Source organism: Centrocercus urophasianus, unplaced genomic scaffold (assembly GCF_019232065.1).
Source record: "Centrocercus urophasianus isolate 14NV4802_14NV808 unplaced genomic scaffold, USGS_Curo_1.0 seq_28, whole genome shotgun sequence".
NCBI lineage: Eukaryota > Metazoa > Chordata > Aves > Galliformes > Phasianidae > Centrocercus > Centrocercus urophasianus.
Window position 1 is genome coordinate 13588716 of NW_024884844.1, and position 21157 is coordinate 13609872.

The following is a 21157-nucleotide window of genomic DNA, read 5'->3' on the forward strand; positions in this document are numbered from 1 at the left end:
GAGGTGCAGCCTCACCAGAGGGACAGTCACCTCCTGCTGGCCACACTACTGCTGACACAACCAGGATGCCGTTGGCCTTCTTGGCCACCTGGCACCCTGCTTGCTCACGGTCAGTGGCTGTTGGCTTGGCATCCTCAGATGCTTTTCTGCCACGCAGCCTTCAGCCGCTGCCCCACAGCTGCAGCACTGCGTGGCGGTGGTGTGTGTGGGTTCAGGGCGCAGAGGCCTCTCCCAGCACTGCACAGAGTGCTCAAAGCAATGCCCTGAGCCGTGCTGCCCTGTGAGCACCCGGTGCTGTGAGCACAGCCGCGTCCCAGAAGCTCCCAGCCTGCGTGTGCAGGGCTGGGTGGGAGCACAGGGCTTTGCTGCTGGCCCTGGTGTAGGCATTGGGTGCTGCAAAGCCTGGAGCAGGCATCGGTGTGGGGAAGCAGGGCAGGAGGAGCTTTAAAGGAGGAGCTGCACGCTGATGGGATTTGCCTGTTGTAAGGATCCCTAATCCTGTTGGGAGAGATTACGCCCAGTAATGTTCCGCACATTCAGTCTCCCTCTAAGGCAAAGCTAAGGCATTGAACTCCCTTCTCTAAGCATCTCAGATGGGATTTAAGTGCTGTTCTGGATGCAGTGCCTAAATTCCATCCACTTTACTGTTGCAGTGCTCCTGAACTCATGGCAGCGAGCCGGGGGAACCGCGTGATGTTTTGTATTGAAGTTGCTGTGCGTAGAATGTATTGATAGTCAAAATGTCTGAGGAGATGTGTGCTGTAGTATCACGCAATGAATTCCACAGTGTCTTTCAAAAGGTATTTCTTTTCTTTTCTTTTTCCTTTCTTTTTTTTTTTTTTTTCTGTTTGTTTTCAACTAGGACCCCTACTATGGCTGGTGGCCTATTTTCTATTGACAGAAACTACTTTGAAGAGATAGGATCTTACGATGCAGGAATGGATATCTGGGGTGGAGAGAATCTTGAAATGTCTTTTAGGGTAATTGCCGTTTTCCTTCATTTTCTGTCAACAAACACTTTTGCTGTAACAGTTCCTACATTGGGGTTAGGGCCGCTGTGTTTTAGCTGCCATGCAAGTCGTGGGTTAATTGTAATGCTGCAGCTATTTGGGGATGTCTCAATACAGTATTTGGTCCTTTTTACTGCATGAAACGTTTTGTAACTGTTTGGAAACTTTGACCTTACACTTCTGAGATGATATATATGTATTAGAATAATATGTCCTTGTATGGAAAAGTGAGGCTTTCTGCAAGATGGTGCAAATGCTAACTGACATAAAGGTATGAATGTGTCTAGGTTAAAAAACAACTGATGTCTGTGTTTCTGAAAGCATATTTTGGCTTGAACTTGTGAGTTGTGGCCGTGATGCTTACACTGCATGGGATGGCACTACCTGCAGGAGAGGGTTGGTGCATTGCCTGGGACAGGAGGGAATCTGATGGAGTGAAATGCATTTGGTGATTGTCCTTTAGGAGTAAAGGAAAATTGAAACACTGAGTCTTCAATGAATAGTCTGTAGGAACGATACTGGGAATGGTTTTTAATGCCTGTGGTGGATCACAGTTTTTGCACTTGAAGTAAGTATGCAAAATAAAACCTGCCACACCTGTCCTATCCCCGCAGAACTGCACAGGTAGATTCTTCTTCCATTTTTTCTCTCTCGTTTTCAGCGAGGGTTGGTTGGTGGAATGTTTTCTATTGACAGAGCAGGCTTTGAAGGGTTCTGTCAAGCAGATATTTCTAGAGGAGATCAGCTGAGAACCTGAAAGCATCTTCAGGCCATTTTCTATTAAGTACACATCATTCACTTTCCAGTAAAATGGAGAGGTAGAGAGACTTACTCTGAGCATTGACGTTTTAAATCCGATTTCAGCTTTCTTGGTGCACAACCTTCCAAGGTGTTCCTTGGATGCACACGGGATGCAGGCATGTGTAGAAGCGTATGCTCAGCAGAAGCCTTTAAGGCAGCACGTTTGTTTCTTGTCTTTTTAGAAGAGATCCCTGCAGCAGGGAATAGCACAGCCTTAGGGTATCAGCCACGTGCCTCTCCTGGGTTAGTGCTGTGGGTTGGTGCTGCTGCCCTTTTTGCTGAGCATCACTGTGAAGCTCACCTTGTTCACCGAAATGGTGAAGGGCAGAGATGTGCATTCAACCCCGACTGGAGGAATCCTGCAGCAATTTGCTGTCACTTCATTTCCTTGGTGCATAGAAAAAATCCTTCCCAGAACCAGCTTGGGGCTGTTGCATTCTTTTAGCAGACAGTCTGAAATATGTTTCTGAGGAAGAGCACCACAATTGCAGTGTAAAACATTGAGCCCTGGTGGCACGGCTGCCCCACGCAGCTCCGTGTGCACTGTGCTGCAGAGCACCATCCTGCATCTGCAGGAGGGTTCCCACTGAGCTCAGGGAGCATTACGGGCTGGGAAAGCACTCAGAGAGGAGAACAAACATGTTTGCAGAGCTGGGAGGTTGTGTAGGATTGGAGTGGAGGCCAAGCTGTGCTTGGAGCATGTGTGGGTGTCCAGCCTGCTGAGCTGCATGGGAAATATTTAATAGAGTTAATGTATACACATAACAAAACTTCTTTATATACATATGCATTTTTATTAAAAAAAAAAAGTCAACAAAAACCTTTAACCAGTGGTATGGAGATATATGGCTAGAGCCTTTCTCTTTAAAGAAACCCAGTGCATCAGTTGGGCTTGATCAATGAGGGAGATTGGTTAGATGGTTAGCAGGGAAGTTGAAATTAGATGATCATTGTGGTCACCACCCTGCATGTGGAAAAACTTCCTCCTGATATCCAACCTAAACCTCCCCTGTCTCAGTTTAAAACCGTTCCCCTTGTCTTATCACTGTCCACCCTCACAAACAGCCGTTCCCCCTCCTGTTTCTATGCTCCCTTCAAGGCCACAATGAGGTCTCCCCATAGCCTTCTGTATAGCTGCTTGTACCCAGTGCAGTGCTCTGCCTCCAGAATGGACAAGGGACCAGCAGCAGCCAGTGTTCAGCCTGCTGGTATGGGAGAGCTCTTCTTCTGGCTGCAGAATTACAGGGATGGGAGCATGTTTGGCTGTGGTTTGGTAAGCAGGCTTAGCATGTTTGTTGGTTTGGATGGCAGGGAGACTGGTGCTGTGCTGTTATGGGCACAATGGGATGTGACTCTGTAGGGCTGGAGGGGTCACATGCATGTAGGATTGTCTTACCTTTGAGAGTGCAGTGACATTGGAAGTGAGTTTTTGTGGTCTGAGTGCTGTTGGGATGTATAAAGCCCTGGGTAACCAGTGATGGGATGAGAGGCAATGGCCTCGAGTTGCACCAGGAGAGGTTCCTATTGGATAGCAGCAGCAGAAATCTCTTCTCCAGAGAGCAGTCAGGCAGTGGCACAGCTGCCCAAGGAGTGGGGGTCACCATCCCTGGGGGTGTCCCAGAGCTGTGGGGATGTGGCACTGAGGGACGTGGGCAGTGGGCATGGGGGGGTGGGGGGGGTTGGGGATCTGAGAGCTCTCCTCCAGCCTTAATGGTCCTTTGGCTCCAATCTCCTCACAGACAGACTGAAAATGCACCTCTGTAGAGGTATGGGGGAAAATATCCAAGGTATGCCAACTCAGTTTCAGTGTGGAGGTTTGTGGGTTGACATTAGAGGTATTTCTTAACTCTCCCTTATGCACCACTGCGCAGCAGCCAGCAACTTCAACTCATTTAACATACTCAGGCTGAAGTGTTAACTTTCTGGTTGCAGCAGTCACTGGGGATATTCCAGCACACTTTCAACCTGTGGGAATGCAAGAGAGCTTTGATCTAATGCCACCATCCATAAACACACATTAGGTAGTGTATACTAAAAAGAGCAATCTTTTATGGAAGTAAATATTTCTAAAATGCTGTAAACAAAGTCATTAACATATAAACAACAAAACCAAATGCCTTAAATCTCTCCAGCCTGAAACTTTAGTTTTATGTTAATCCAAGCTCTAAGAAGCTGTCTATCTCATTTGGACTTAGTTTTACATATCCTGTCACAAAAGGAGATTGCCTGGCTCCTGGGAGAGCCATTTCCTTGCAATAACCACAAGTGCAGAGCCACCCAAAACGACCCATCAGCTAACCTGCATGAGTATTTTTTCTGCTCATTTTAATGCGTTATTTTTATCTGCATACAAATTGATCATTATTAGCTTCCTGCATTTATGATGGGCGGGTGGGAAGTGGCTTTACCTGAGCGTACAAAAATGACAGAAGGGGCAAAGGATCTCAAAGGTGGGCTGTGCAGAAACGGGATGGAGTTTAATGCACTCCTTTTGTGCAGTAATGGGAATGACTGCCAAAAGTCTGAGATCAAAAGGTAGTTTTAAATAATTAATGCCAATACTTAAAATGGGATAAATTATCTTGGCAAATAGGAGCTTGCAGTGAAGTGTGATTAATTGTATGCTGTTGCATGCTTGTCTGTGCCAAATCAATGTGATCCTGCAAGCTCTAGCCACTCTGAGCCTGGGGAAAGGAGTCATTTTAGCAGTGAGCATTCAGGAAACTTGGTTTTGTTGTAGGCTTTTCTGGTTGGTTTTTTTTCTTGTAACGCTGAAAAAATTAAAGCCCTTCTGAGCAGTGTGCAGGTTTATCTGTATTCCTATGACAACTGCAGTAGCTAGCAGCTTGTAACAAGGGCAGCCAAAAATACACTTAAAAATGTGCAGAACACACATATAAAAGTGTTAGTATGGGAGGAACCTCCTGCCAGGAAGGAGGGTTGGGGTGAAGCTGTGAGAGCACTGATCACAGCACTGACAGAGGTTAAAATACCCCTCAAACTGTTTGTGTTCACTGCTGTCCTGTGTGGGGGATTGCTGCTGTGTTGCTGTGTAAATACATCAGCAGTGCATATTTTGGGTTTAATAAGTGTTCTCTTCTTGCTGCACCCACCGACCTGAAGTTTCACCTGAGCTGACTGGTTGTCACTGAGCTGCAAAACACAAGATGTTAAACACCAGAATATTTTGATGTTGTCGTTGCTCATCCCAACAGAGTACATCACTTAGCATACTAATGAAATCATATAAAAGGATCTAGTCCTAATTAAATAAAATCTGCATTAAGTTTCTATGGTAACTGTTATGTCTGTGTCGAGGAGCTCTAATTACAAGGCTGTACCAGTGATCTTAAGACACCAAAGGATTCTTAAGCCCTGCTTCTTATTAGGAAGAGGTATTGTGAGTTTTAGCCCTGCTCCCTGCTCAGCAGGAGACCACTGCAAAGAGGGGATGAGCCTGGGTAACAAGCTGGGCAAGCTGGTGGTACCTTTGTTGGTGCCAAAACTTGTCAGTGAGCCCCGGTGTAGGGAGAGCTTCAAGGAATCACCACTGTCAGAACAGCCAACCAGAAACAGAAAGTTGGGTAGCCCCATAAACATCCCTTGGGAATCCTCATTTATTTCTGTACACATCTGGAGTCAGCTGCCTCTAGTTCTGTCCAGTAGGACCTGGAACCTCTGCTGGTTCCTTTTCTAGTTCTTCCCAGCACCCAGAGAGGCAGCAGATTGCAGGGAGTGCAGCAGCTGATGTACATCACACCAAGACTACTGAGCTGCCAGAAGAATGGTACCTCGTTTACCAGCAGGATGCCTAGCTCAGGATTAAAGGATTGTTCATACTGGTGCAGACATATTGAAGGCACTAAGCTTGCTCAGAGTGTAGATTTGGGGATATCTGTGATGTTTGAGGTGCCAGTGCTGCTTGTTCAATATTAACCACAGTCTGCTGTGCCTTCACTAGTGTGGTCGTGGACTCGATTCTGCTTTAAAAGCTACAGATGTGGGTAGATAGATTGTAAAAGTTCTTCTTTGTTTCTTTGAATATTATGTATTCCTTCAAAACTCAAATACATGGTTAGCATTCAAACCCTATGCTTGGAAACATAGTACAGGGTTACTCCTTTCTGAGGCAGTGGTTTGTACGTATGTATGTAATAAGATCACACAACCAGTTTTGCCATTCACACAAGTTTTCACTTTGTGGTTAAGGTCTGTGTGCTTCCATTGCTCTCAGGAATTATGTCCCTACTGTTCCCCTTAAACTTGAGTTTGAAATTCCCGGTTGAATTGTGACCTGGGGAAATAAATGAGCAGGTAGCTGCTAACCTATCAGAGTTCTTCCTGCTGTAAGCTTTTCACCTTTTGTGCTGGCTTTAGTCAACCTTTTCTGCGCGTTTTCGTTTCAGGTTTGGCAGTGTGGTGGCTCCCTTGAGATTGTCACATGCTCACACGTTGGCCATGTCTTCCGTAAAGCAACCCCTTACACCTTTCCTGGTGGCACAGGACATGTCATCAACAAGAACAACAGGAGGCTGGCAGAGGTCTGGATGGATGAGTTTAAAGACTTCTTCTACATAATATCCCCAGGTAAGAAATTAGTTTCTGAATCCTTGGGGTGATGTTTAACATGACTTGAGTGGAGAGTTGAGTACTACAGTCACAGATGTTTAATGCATTCTTCTTTGAGCTCATTTTCAAATTCAGAGGTATTAACTTGAATACTAAATTTCAGCCTTCTCCATGGTAGCTGTTACTCATTCTGCTGATTTATTTGTTGGTTTGGGTGTACATTTTGTTGAATCACCCTTTCCTGGCCAATATACTTAGAACCACAGAAACATGAAGGCTGGAAAAACCCTCTAGGATTCCCAACCCAACCCATCCCACCATGCCCACTGAACCATGTCCCTCAGTGCCACATCCCCACAGCTGTGGGACACTCCCAGGGATGGGGATTCCCTCACTTCTTTTGTGAAAGCCCTTTTTAAAGCCACTGGCATTTTGTCTTCACTTCTAGAGCTGGATAAACAGGCATTTGTGTGCCACACTGTCTTGCTACAATTTATAGGAGGGAGAGAAGATTCTTTGATAAATGTATACCTGATGTGAGATTAAGAAACGACGGTTCAAATGTTGCTCCAACCAGTATATTACAAATCTTAATCAGGGAGATGGGGAAGGGGAGAAGGGTGATAGAAAAGATAGGAAATAGAAGCAAGCAGTCTTTGTAGAAGAGGAAGATAGTCACCACCATGGGTCCAACGTGGTTTGTAGTTCAGTCATTGATCTTCAGTAGTGGTGGGTTGTCGGGCATTGTTCCATTGATGACAACAACTTTTCAATGGTAGTACCAAATTATTTACAAGTCCAAAGTGGTCGAGTCAGCTCTCTTTGGAGTGACAGCTCAAATCCAAAGTGGTTGAGTCAGCTCTCCTGGGAGTGGCAGCTTCTGGCTCTGGGATCTCAGCAGAAACTCCTTTGTTCCCATCTTCCAGGCCTTGCCAGCAAATAAGAGGGAGCAGGGATGCCCACCTGCATTCTGTTTTTCACAGGACACAATGGTATCATTGCCCAGTTTTCCCATACCAGGCTGGAGCTATGTAGTCACAGACCAGATCTTCCGCCAGTAAACACTCCTGAGCGCTCTATTCCAGAGGCAAGCAGCTCTGAAGGAAAGGTGCTTTCAAATGTCCACAAAGTGATGTTGATTGTCACACTGTAGCACCCATCACTTGCCTCCTCAATCAATCAGTTAGAGTCTTATCACAAGAAATACCTCAGGAAGCAAGCTTTGAGCCAAAAAACAGGGGGTCTCACACAAACTCTAGGGAAGTGCCCTGTGGATGTTCCTCCATCTGGATTTAGCAGCATGCAGAGAGTTCACCTAATGTGAGTGAAAAGCAGCAGTACCAGCAGAATCCTCTTAAATATGGGAAGTGAGCTGTGTGAAATAGGCAGGACTGTGTCCCTTTATAATTGATAATTACATCTACCCAATTGAAAGTAAAGGAATACAGTGTGTGATGGAAAATTGGGCTGTTACGAATGTAATAGGTTTCTGTGCTCCTGTAAGAGGAGGGAAAAATGCCAACACAAAAAATCCCACTGAGAAATGGATGTCTGTGATGGCACAAAAGTGAACTCAAAGCTGATATAAGATGCAGTAGAGTTCAAGTCCTGAGGTTCTCCCATCAGATAAGCCGTACTTTTGTGCAGACCTCCTTTGCTAAGTTCAGCTTTTGTGCAGTCCCATAATACCAAATTCCTGTTGCATTTTTCTTGAACTGTAAATGCTTTTTTAATAGTTGACCCTCAAAGTATGCATTTGCTAGTGAGTACAAGACATGCAGATGCTGCCCATTCATTCCACTTTGGGGCTGGCACTGTGCCCTCTGTCTTCTGCCAGGGCAGCAGCCTTTGCTGGGCTGATGAGGAGTTTGCTGCTTTAATGCCTTTAGCTAAGCTGCAGCTCCAAAAATACCTAACTAAGGGCTATTTAAAATACAGTACATTTAAAATGAGATTTTAGTAAAATACATGTAAATGTGACTAGAATAATGATGCGTATGGGAGAATAATTTAAGAATTCGAGTTTCAAGAGGAGTTCATGCTGTGTAGTTTATTTTTTTAAAAGAAAAAGAAGTGTTTTCTTTTTCCTTCCCTTCATTTCTTTGGTTTTAGGGTCTTCTAATCAGCAGTGCATTTAATTACAGCAGGACTGCCCTGGTCCTCCTTGACTTTTTAATGCATTCTCACCACAGTATTCTGAGTTGAATGGGGAATTCAGCGCTGGACAGAAGGTTAGGTTTGGGCGCTAGCAGTTACAATAAAAAGGACATGAAATAAGTCTGATATGAGCCTACCTGTGGCAGGCTGAACTATTTCTAGGCAACATCTGTAAAACTGGAGCAATCCCCTCTGCTCCTGACTTCTCCCGGTCTGCTTCTTTGGTTTGATGTATCAGTGCTCCAGTGCAGTAGCTTAACGTGTTCTTTGGGTTGGGATTTTGTTGTGTAAGTGGTTATGAGAGCACACTGGGGGGTGTGAGTGAAGGCAGCAGTCCTCCCAGCTGCTGGTTCCTCTGGAGCACTGCAGGCATTGCTTGGCCAAGCAGTCTTTTGCCGTAGTGCCCAAGGGGTGCTCCCTGGGTTGGGGAGCAGGGAACGGTGCTGGGTCATCGTCTGAAGTTGCCTTTATTTCACTGCTCAGCTGAGGAGAAAGTGCCTGGTTAGAAGGTCTGGACACATAGCTGGCATTTCTGGGGACAGCAGCCATCGTGAAGCTCTGTCCTGAACCACATCTGCTGTGCACAGATGAAGATGTGACCTGAAGTTTCTCCATTACAACATGTATCTTGGACAGGAATAACAGGTTATTTTCTGTTACATTAGTGAGGAGTTTCTGCGGTCACTTTGGAAAATACCTTTACAGTTCCCAGGGTTTCAGCAGGCAAAGTTTGTCAGCAATATTTTTTAGCTTGGATGTCCAATCTTAGGCTTCCTAGCCAGCATTTCATCAGCTGCATTGGAAGGGAAGAGACATCCCTTCTTCCATTGAAAAGCCCAGTTCTTGCCGCGGGCCATTTTAATTTAGGCTCCCAAGCACAGCTATAAATGCAAGGCTATCTTTAACAAACCGTTTTTCAGCAGGCTGTCATCCAGCAGGACACGTGCATTGCTAGTGCTGCTTTCTGCAGTCATTGCCTGGGGAAGAAGGCAGTTGGAGAAGGCACCGCTGTCCTCCTCACACCGAGAAGGACATTTCTCCATCAGTTTCCCCAGCAGCATTTCCCCAGGGCTGGCACAGTGCTTTGCCCTTTCTTTTATGCCTGTAGGGTGCCGAGGTGGCTCTAAAAGTGCTCTCTCCATTGGAAATAATGGAAAGTAGCAAGCCAGAAAATGAAAAAAATCCCTCAGCGTTTCAGCTCTCATTCCACCTGCTGACTGGACTTTGTCATCACCTCAGTGTCTGCATGTTCCTCACTGCTAAGTGTGCCTGGGGGACACACATCCCACTTGGGCACTGCAGCTGCTGGCAGCGCTTGCTGCATTGCTGGTAATTCACTCTTGTAGGTATGAAAGTAGAGCCAGTGCATGATAAAAACCTTTGGTTTTCCTCACAGTTTTTATAGAGGCATAGAATATCCTGATTTGGAAGGAACATGTAAGGATCATCCAGTCCAACTCCCAGTTCTCAGTGAGGCTGTTTCTTATAACAAGAAAAGTTAGGTTAAAATACTAATGCATTTACTCTGTGTATTGTTAGATTGAGACTCCTCTTTCTGTGAATAAAGCTGCCTTTTGCTTCCAAAGTGAGCACAAACTGGCAGAATTGAACGCTGCTGAGCATCATCTCTCTTCTGCACACAGCTACGTGTTTGCCTATTTGCAGCAGGTTTGAATGGAGAACCTACAACACTGTATTAATGTGGAAGAGTGAAAGCAAGTCAGTGATAACAGTGGTGTTGGCAGGACCAGGTTTGTTTAATTCCAGCCCCAATGCCCAGTGCTATTCCTGTTGTGGGCAGTTATTTAAGGATATGCTATGTAAACTGCCAAGTAAAATGCCATTACAGTGCTCTGTGGGATTCAGAAGCAAAGGAAGGAGAAAGGTGCTTATGTGTTCTAGAAAGATTGATAGAAGTTAATATTTTAACAGCAACAGAAAAATCTTAACAAAAATCCATAGGAAATAATTGATTTGTTTATAGGACATTGCAAAATGTCAGAAATCGTTCCTAGTATCACTGAACTCCTTTTTTTTATCCTTCTGTCTGGCACACATCTCCTTCAGGTTGTTAATGTGAAACGTACAGATCTCCAGATAATTCCGTTGGAGAATAAAGCAAGATGCATTTCAGTAATTAGGTCTCTGAAGCTGTTATCTATCAGCAACACTCATCTTCCCCGCTCTCCTCTGGGCCCTGCTTCACTCTGTGTCTCAGATGATGTCCTGAGAGGAACCCGGGCTGCTCACAGCAGCATTGCCTTCAGTCTCTCTCAGCATAATTAGGGCGCACACCTCGCAATTATAGTTGGAGGTGAAAGTCTTCATTAATCAAGTTAGGGATTGCTTGCTGGAGGCTGTCTGTGCTCCCTGCTGGTTCTGAGGCACTGGTTTTGCTTTCTGTCCTGAGCGGACCCTGTTTCTGAGTGGGCCCTGAAGGAGCTGTTTGGTGAGGCTGGCGTGGGTCTGTAGCTGTCAGTGGGGTCACAGAATGTAACTGCAGTGAGGAGTGATTACCGTTTGGATTTGGTGGCAATCACAGAATGGTTGGGTTGGAAGGGACCTCAAGGATCTTGAATTTCCAACCCCCTGCCACACGCAGGGCCACCAACCTCCCCATTTCACAGCATCCCAGGCTGCCCAGGGCCCCATCCAACCTGGCCTTGAACACCTCCAGGGATGGACGGGGCATCACAGCCTCTCTGGGCAGCTGTTCCAGCACCTCACTGCTCTCATACCACAGAACTTCCCCCTGACATCCAACCTCAATCTGCCCTCCCTCAACTTCAAACCAATGCAATGCAGTGTTTGACAAGGAGCTTTGAATTTTACCCTGCCCAGTAACTCAGGAGAGTCTAGACAATGTCAGAAACACTGGGCACACTTCAAATGGGATTAAAGGAAATCCCTTTCTTAGAGAAGAAAAAAATACATTAAGTCATTCTGAAAACAGCAGAGCTGCTCTGTGTGTTATGGCCCACATTGATGTTAGTGGTGCTCTTAGGCATGTTTCACTTGTGGTAAGTCAGTAGGTCCTTGCAGTGTTCCAAATGCAAAGAAAACCTCTTTCCAAGCTCCTTTGCAATGCAGAGTACCCAAAATTGGGATGGTCGACCTCATCCCCTTGGGGCAAAGTATGCCCCACTCTGTCCCACTGCTGTGCTTTCCTTTGCAACAGTTCATTCATGCTCTGAATCTTGTCTTTCCTTGGCTTCACTAATGAAAAAACTAATTGCTTAATAGTAGCTCCTCACTGTTAGTCTATTTAGCAGTCATTTTTCTGTTATTTTCACTGCTGGGCATTGTTTTCAATGTAATTGATGTACACCAGTAGCAGAGCATTATGCTCCAGGTGGTGCTTTGCTAATGCCAACATCTTTATCATTTGCAAAATATGCATCTTAGTTTATTATTCTGAGACACCTAAATATTTATGTGTCTGTCTGGGTGGATTTGCACACCCTTCCCTTCTCAGCTTGCTCCACTTACCTGGTGTGGCATTTCCAGCAGCATAATTCACTTATTTCTCTGGCTCTTCCAGCATATCTCATTCCACTTGGTCTGTGCATTTCCAAATACAGGCAGCTTTGTCAATCTGTGCATATTAAAATGCTGTAGCTAATCACTGCACAGAAATAATTACAACTCAGAACAGCCTGCTTTTGCAGAGTCAGCTGAAAAGCTCATGCCCAGCCTCATTTGGTTCTCTGTATGCCCACTGCATCACTAAGCCACATGTCTGTGGCCTCACTCATCAGCTCGGGGTCAGTTCTCCTGCACCAGCCAGGCTGCTCAAGCAAGGCTAAAATGCAGAGTTCCACTGTTTTTCAGGCACCTTGTTTAAAACGTTTTTGAGGATTTAAATATAGCACTTAAAGTTTTAATTTCGGGTTGCAAGATAAGTGCTTGTGTTTACTCAGCAGATGATGTGCAATCCTCCTGTCGAGTGTAATTATATAATTAGGTTGATAATGACTGTATCAATCTTGCAAGTAAGAGCTCTCGGTAAACATTTTCACTCTTCAGCAAGCTTTTCAGCTGGTGGGGAAGAGCAGAAGGAGCCTTTGCTTTATTACTTTTCATGTGATAAAAGCAGAATGAGAAAACAATGCACTCGTCAGTGGTGTGGATTGTGCCCAATATTGAAGTGCCAAGTCATATAAAACATGGTGGGAATGTGTGGAGGAGGCAGGCTGGCTTGTTTGTTCATCCCTAATGTTATTGCTCTCCATTGGGAAAGCATCTTACTTCATGGGCTCGTGTGGATGTTCAGAATGAAACTCATAGAAGATGACTGTTGTGGTAGAACTGATCCTCTGCTTGTTTTACTGTCAGGACCAACCTGGTGATGTAGGATTCAGCCTCAGTAGGCCTCTGCTTTTCTCTCTGCAATATCCACATATAAATAACATTGCAAATGTGTTTATGGGGCAAAATGTAATTTAAAGTCTTTTTCAACAGAAGAGGCTGTGCTTGTGGAGGTCTTGGCAATATTGACTCATTCTCTTGATGAATAATATCTTTTGTGGTGGACACCTGAAATGTGTTTTCCCCAAATGGTGACGTTTTCCCATGCAAAGCTCAGAATCTTCATTCCAAAATGTATTTTCTGTTATGCTGCATACATTTCTCTTGCATCACTTCTGCAGTGATGTGAGACCCCTTCAGATGTGCTTTTTTCTTACACATCTTTTTTGTGGCGGCGTAAATAGGATTCCAAGGAGTCCCACTGCCAACTTTGTTGATGTTTTAGCTAATTAGCAAATGCGCCCAATAGCAATTAATGCATCTACTTTTGATGGAGATGTAAAGTGGAGCTCCCTGGGCTTTGGAATTGTGCATGATCATGTGTTACCTTTGGAATGGGGCTCTCAGAAGCCTGGGAAGCAGAGGCTGTTGGGTGTCCCTCAACACTGTCCCTTGTCCCTCCTGCTGGCCTCATCCATGGTCCTCTTTTGGCTTCATATTGGGATGCTCCCATTATTTCCTGGCCTTATAAATGGTTTCTTGATCTATTGAGTGACCTTCAACGTTGGATGACCATTGGTGACGTCCCTCCTGGTGGCCCTCAAACCTCCTTAGGGACTTTTTTGATCATCTGGGGACACTGGGGACATTTAGATCAGGTTGGGAGCAGTCAGCCATGCTGCCCACGTGCTGCTCTGCTCCCACTTCTCTCCCTCTGAATCGTAGAATCATACAATTGCTCAGGTTGGGAATGCACCAGTGTACCATGGGACACCTTCCTCTTTGACGTCTCAAGGAGCAAATGATGGCAGAAACCAAATTTGGAGTACGTTTTCTCAGGGTTATCTTTGCATAAAGGCAGTCATTCCCAGCTCTGCAACTTCATCTTACACTCCAGTGAATAGTTTTCATCTTTATCGTCGTGAATAAATATCTTCTTACACAGAAATGGTACATTTAGCCAATTCTGAAGCCGTGTCCTTGTATACCAATTTCCAGGACGTGCCCATTAGAAAAAATGCAGGTGTAATGCAATTCTGCAGCTATTCAATTTGTTCCACTGGCAGCGCATCTGCTGCTCTGTTATTATCATCTGCCTTTTTCCCTGGGACATTTGCCTTTGCACACAGCCCTTTCTTTGCCTTCCTGCGATGTTTCATCTTGTTTTTTGTATTCAAGGACATTTCACTTCCATTTTCTTAGTGGAATGCAAGAAGGCTTATTAGTCACTAACTGTTATTCTGTTTGTTTGTTTCTGCTGAGTCCCATTGATTATTTAGTGATAGGATGAGAGTGAATGGCCTTAGGTTGTGCCGGGGGAGGGTCAGGTAGGTATGAGGAGCAATTCCTTCCCCAAAGAGCAGTCAGGCAGTGAGTGGCAGCTGCACAGGGAGTGGGGGGTCACCATCCCTGGGGGTGTCCCAGACCTGTGGGGATGTGGCACTGAGGGATGTGGGCATGGGGGGATGGGTGAGGTTGGGGATCTGAAAGGTCTCCTCCAGCCTTAATGTTTCTGTGGCTCCAGTCACCTCAAAAACAGTCAGACTGAAAATGCACTTCTGTGTCTGTATGGGGGAAAATATCCAAGGTGTGCTGACCCAGTTTCAATATGTGGGAACACACAGAGGAAGGAAAGAGACTTGATTTGCAAGGTGTTCTGCTGATCCTGCTGGTGTTCCTGCTACAGGGCTTGGGGCTTTGCTCCTCCTGTGGGATCCCTGGGTCTGAGGTTAAGGCTGTGGTGGGCAGCCCAAGAGCAGCCAGGCCTCCAAAGCCTTGCTGCTGAGCATCATTAAACATAGGGCCCAGTGCCTCTGTGCCTAACACCTGCCTAAATGCCTCTGAGCTTCTTGGCACCAGGCAAGCACATTCCATTTCTTCAGAGCTTTTGGTGGTACAATGCTGATCAACCTGTGCTGATTTAACCAGTGGCACCAATTGGTTGGGTATCCCATATTTTAGTTAATTATTTAGAGTTACGTCGCATCCTACAATTGCATGATGGTACGTAGAACTAATTTGTCAGAGACAGCTGGTAGATATTTGGGAGCATGGATAAGGGTTCAATTTTTGGCAATAGGAATGAGTAGTTTCCCAGTGCTGGATTTCATTAGGAATGGATATCACCTTGTGTGTTAGGATGGGGCGTCCTTGGGGGCTCACTTATGTAATAAGTTCAAAATGAGATCCCATGGATGATGGAAAGCAGCGTGGATTTCAGATGTAGATGTGGTGGTGTCTTTCAAGCTGTGACCTGGAGCTGTTGAGGTACAGCACTGCCACTGAGAAGCAGCAAGCAGTCACCTGTCACCAAAACAAGGGGGCTGTGAATATGCATGCACTGCAGCTTAGAATAGACATAGAATTAAATCCCGTAGTCTCCTGCTTACTGTCTGTCAGAAGAAGGCCCAGTAGGTTGCACAGCTCTGTCTAAGTTGTGTTGGTCTCGAGCAGGGCACTGCAGGCTGCTGCTGCAGGTCTCCTTTAGCTCAGAGCCATGTGCAGGCCAACCTGCTTGGTGGACAGCAGGTATGGGGTTTGCCTGTTAGCATTCCTTCATCTAGCTCACCAGAAGTCCCTGAGTTGTGTGCTTACCACACGACTGCCTCCTGCATCCTCTTGTTGTGGTCCTCTCTCCTGGACACGGACCTAAAATGATAGAACCACAGAATCATGGAATTCTTAGAGTTGGAAGGGAGCTGTGAAGGTCATGTAGTCAGCTGCCCTGCACTGAGCAGGGGCTCCACAGCTAGATAGGTCAGCACACAAATTTGTGACATGCCAAGCTCTTGGCTTCAGAGCATCATCTCTTCTTCTGTCCCGGAGGGATTTCTGGCTGATTTCCTCTCTCATTGAATTTTCATCTGCATTTTTTCCTGTTGTGATCCATATTTTCTATTTATGGCCCATTTCCCATTCAGTGCTGTGCGATGGAGGTGGTTTCCTTTCTGCCAGTATCACGGTAACTTACTGCTACATCACCTTTGTCAAAGAGGGAACTGGGATTCATCGTTATTCAGTCAGAAATCCTTGGATTCTGTGCAATTGGACTTTGGTCCTCAATTTTGAAATGAATGTTTGAAGGTATGAAGTAATGGAGGCATTCAGTGGCCCCGCCTGTCTGAACTGGTAAATCATCAGGAAAGAAGAAAAGGCACTTTTATCAGGGGTTCCATTTTGCTGAAGGAGTCTCTCAGTGCTGGTAGATAGCTGTGGTGTAGCAGTGTCAGCAGCTGGGCCCGGGTGGGAGGGAATTGGCCAGTTGGTGATGTCTTCCTTTGTGACAACTGCTCTTTGACCCTCTGTTTCTCTTAATGAAACGATTTCAGGTGTTGTGAAGGTGGATTACGGCGATGTGTCAGCCAGGAAAGCGCTGAGGGAAGCCCTGAAGTGCAAACCCTTCTCGTGGTACCTGGAGAACATCTACCCCGACTCGCAGATCCCGCGGCGCTACTACTCACTGGGAGAGGTACGCTGCACTTCCTTGCCTCACTCCATCCTCAGGTCTTTCCCTCTTGCTTTGAGCAGGTGATATTTGCACTAAGCCTTTTTAACGTGGCTGTTGCTGTTGGGAAAGCATTCACCATTAGGGATTTGTCTTTGAAACGGAGCCCCGCGTCAAAAAAAAGGGGGGGGTTGTGACTGATGTGTGAAAAGGATTAAATAATACACAGCATTTGAAAAAAAAACTCTGCAGCATTGTTTGTCATGTGGAGCACAATAGGGTTGTTTTCTTCTCTCCCTCTGCCCCTGTTTCTAATGAAGTGTGCTCCACAGGGTAGTCAGCCTGGCTGCCCAGCGCTGTGTCACCACCATCCCTCATAACCCTGTGGTTCAAGTACCACTGAGTGTGGAAGGCTCTTTAAAACTCAGATAATTTGCTGTTAAAAGGCTTCTATTGAGTTGTATCTCAGCTGACTTTTGAAAGCTCTTGAATGCTTTGATTTAAAGGTACTGTTGGAATAGCAATCAAAGGCGCAAATGGCTTTATTGCAGCTGGGAAAGCAATTTGCTATTGAAACTTGCCATTGGAGTGGAAAATAAAAGCCACTGTAGGGCTTCAGGTTTAACTACGACTGAATAAAGTGTAACATGGTTTTACAGCAAGCAAAGAACTCATCTCACAAGTGTCAAATGAGGGTGTTTTGTGCGATATTGTCTGACTGGAAAATAAAAGTACGAGGAAGTCATACAATAGTTATTAAAACACCTCATTTTTAACAACAATGCCTCAGTTTCTAGGGAAACAGGAATTTGGTACCTATGAATTAGAACCTGTGCCTGAGTGTCACAGCTGCTGACTGTGCCTGAAGCCTGAGTTCCAGCAGCAGCAGCAGCGGGCAGGTGGGAGAGCACCAGAGCTGGGCCTTCACAGGCAGGTCCTGGCAGTCACTGGGATTTTATTTGCAACTGAATTTTTCCTTCAGTTAGAATAGAACTGATAGATGGATGCTGCATTGGATTATTTCCTGGGTAAACAGAAACAGGCATCAGAAAGTGCATAAGCTGTTGGCAGTGTGGTGAATGCTGAATATTCCTTTTTGCATTTTGATCATTTGAATACAAAGCATAGGCAAGGCAAGGATTGTTTTGTAAAGCTGAGACATAAACATCGCAGATGAGCTTTGGAGTCACTTTTCATTTTAGTCCTCTGATTGGAGGAACCCAGGGACTGCCTTTCTCTTAGAAACACTTGCAACTCTATTCTGCAAAAAGGTGATGTGAGACAAAAAGGCTTTTCATGGTAATGAGTTGGGGAAAATCACAGAAGGATGTGAAACAAGCATTTTTCTCTGAATAAAAATGGTGCTTAGGCCACGTTCCCATTTCCTTATGGTCAGGGCTGGAAATATTCCCAGTTCCCAGAGCTCACCCCAGCTTGCTGCTCACCCCTGTACTGTGCTCTGCTGTTCTGTGGGTTCAGTGCAGCCCAGAAGCGTTTGGAGGAGCAACACCTTGCTGTCACTCAGGTGCTCCACATTGCTTCTGGGTCTGGTGGTCTTTTCTGACAGATGCATGAGCTGAGCACCACTGGAAGTGGTCTTGTAGTGCATTGTACTGCTGACAGCGTGTCTGTAATGCTGGGTCCTGCACAGCTGTGTTGTGCAAAGATGGCAGAGGGATGGTTTGAGTCAGCAGAAGTGGTCACTGCATTTGTCTGCTCCGCATAGAGTGGGTTCTGAGGGAACATCTGCTGAAAAGTATTGGTGTTTCTGTGGTGATGGGAATGCTCTAGGGAGTGTGACATTTACAAATTGCAAGTTAAAACACATTGCTGTAGCTGAATGCATAGATAGCTGTAGGCTGCAGGAGAAAATACATGGTGTAATTTTTCTCTGCACAAACATGACATTACAGGCATACTGTTCTAAGGCACGTTTCATCTTTTTCTTTCTTCAGATCAGGAATGTTGACACCAACCAGTGTTTGGACAACATGGGCCGTAAGGAAAACGAGAAAGTGGGCATCTTCAACTGCCATGGCATGGGAGGGAACCAGGTAGGAATGACAGTAAGGGGGTAGATGTCCCACAGGCCAAATGGTGATCTGGAAAACCTGGTGAGAATTGGCTCACTGCAGCAGACATGTTGGATCACTGCAAAAAAAACCTGCGGCGGTCGGTAAATGTAGTAATAAAGGTTCTAAACTGAGATTTTGAGCTTTAAGGGATGCATACTCTGCCCTGTCCCTGGAGGTGTTCAAGGCCAGGTTGGATGGGGCCCTGGGCAGCCTGGGCTGCTGTGAAATGTGGAGGTTGGTGACACTGCGTGTGGCAGGGGGTTGGAGCTTCATGATCCTTGAGGTCCCTTCCAACCCAACCATTCTGTGATTCTGGTTCTGTGATAAAGCTATTTTTTCACGAGTGGCTTTCTCCAGTGTCACATCTGCTACAAACAAATGAGAGAAGATGAAGGACCTCAGAGCAAAATCTTCCACTTTCCTTTCAGAGGTCGTCACAGTAATCCCAGACTTCTCTCTCATTGTTAATTTGACTTAGGAGATGGAAGGGTTATCGTTTTGGTAAGACTTTATACAGCCAAGGTTCTGTTTGCACCTTGGCCGTTTGATGTATCTAAAGATACCCAACAACACTGTGCTTCCTCAGCCTTCCCAAGCCAATATATCTCAAAAAACAAAAAGGAAATTTTACTCCAATGTCTGTCGCTTATCCTGGACACAAATTTTGTTAGTAACTGGGGAGGGAACAGAGGCACAGTTGTAGCTGTGGTCTATTGTGCATCACGACCAAAAGTTCTCCTGACTGTGGGGATGAGTCCAAGGAGCTGCTGGGGGCACATGGGGCTGGAGGGCCATGCTGGGGTGTAGGCATGTCCCTGCCATGGGCAGGAGGAGGGCAGGAGGAGTGCTGCTGTCGTGCACTGCATCACATCGCATGGCATACGCTATTTAATTAGCTCTGAGATGCAACCTGTTGTTCCTCACCCTCTGTTTTTATACAGTGACGTTAATAGGATTATGTATGTAATTAATATGGACGTTAGTAAAATGGTAGCTTGATAATTTTACATTGTCTTAATTAACATTCATTTTTCTTCCTGAAGACTGCGTGTTTTTCAAATCCATCTTCTGTAATTGTTAACTCTGACATCACTTATTCTTTCAGAAGATATAATGGAGTATTGCAGTTATCAAAGAAGAGAGGAAAAGGAAAGATGCAAATGAAAATACATTACAAAATCTGAGTATTTGCTTTCCGTAAAGCACAGCAGAAAACAGCTGCTGTGTCCCTGAGCCTAGAAGATGTCTGATGCAAACTTGTTTACTCTAAGAAAACCAACACAAATAAGTTAAAATTTTAAGTAGAAGTTGCTTCAGGATAAATAGTAATGGATAAATCTCTCAGTAATGAGCATGGCAGGAGATAAACTATCTGTACAGTGTGTACATGGGAGTGTATGAGTGATTCCTGCAGCCAAATGCTGCTACTTGCAGTGAGCAATGCTCGGTGCTACAAATGTTGCTGAGCTTTGCATTAACAGAAAATTGGGCCTTTTTTCTTCTTCTGGTTACATCCAGAGCATCTTCTGCACTTGTAGCTCCTCTGGGGAAACCTCTCGAAGTGACACCCATCTGTCTTCCTTGGTTAGCCCTCAGCTATAAATTTTCCTTTCTAAATCCTTCTGAAAAGTAAGAGAATGAGATGGGCCCTACATATACTTAGCTTTCTGCACGTCAGCAAGCACTGGCAAGGCTAATGTTTGCAAAATAGAGGTTACACAGTGTTTTTAAAAGCCATAGAATGTGCTTTTGTGCACAGAAAAGTGGGGATATGTATACTTACAGCATATGAACATTAACAGATTTTTGATATGGGCTCATCTCACCCCTTTCCAACAAGACGGTGTGCTTGAATGTGACCTCAGCAGAGCACCCCTGGCTCAGTATTTAAAAGTGCCTTTCCTCTTGAGAAAAGCCCATCTGAGTGTTAACTGTGTCTGATGTGTTCTTAAGTGAAAGCAGCACTTGGAAAGCCTCAGTTTGATTGCTGAGATTTATCTCAAGATGAATAAATGCAACAGGTGGTGGCTGGTACTTCACCATGCCTGTGGAGCCTGGATTTTCATCCAAACGGGTGGCTGCTGAGTGGTGAATAAGGAGTGAGAGAAATGCAGAGCCCACTGATCCTTGCAGCCTGCACTTTCCCATATCTGTCTTACTGCTCAGACTGGGACCTGGCAGCCCCTCTGCTGTCTTTGCACGCTATTTCATTTTTCATGGTTGCTCTAATTGACTTATCTGAACCTCAGCTTCCCAATACTTGCCTCTGTTCCCATGACAGCTGTATGCAATTTATAGATTTTGCAAGTTTTTACAGAGTATTGCCTTTACTTAACCTAACGTTGGCTTGTGCTGGGGCCAGCAGCACCATCAAGGCTTTGAACAGTGGGTTGGGAATGCTTTGAGATACTTTGAGTGGGTCAGGGCCTTACAATTTAACACAACTAGTGGCAGTCCTGCCATCATCCTCCATTTCGTCCTCTTATGGTCTCCACATTTTCCTCCACCTCCTTTCTGTCTCCAAGGGGTGAATGCATTGCTGAAGGCATTCTGTTAAAGAATCCCTCTGAAGCTTATACCTAGTTTGATAGAATTTTGTTGGCGGATGGCTGCTGTGTCTTCATTTATTTCCT

At 45.4% G+C, this 21157-nt stretch overlaps 1 protein-coding gene across 1 annotated transcript in view; it reads left to right on the forward strand.

The window, feature by feature from the left end:
* Window positions 1-21157, forward strand: part of GALNT13 (polypeptide N-acetylgalactosaminyltransferase 13) — a 77153-nt gene that overhangs the window by 48470 nt on the left and 7526 nt on the right. Inside the window, exons 8-11 of the mRNA XM_042827237.1 lie at window positions 863-980; window positions 6218-6398; window positions 16334-16473; window positions 18405-18503. Of these exons, the coding sequence (XP_042683171.1) occupies window positions 863-980; window positions 6218-6398; window positions 16334-16473; window positions 18405-18503 (538 nt within the window). The remainder of the gene's footprint in view (window positions 1-862; window positions 981-6217; window positions 6399-16333; window positions 16474-18404; window positions 18504-21157) is intronic.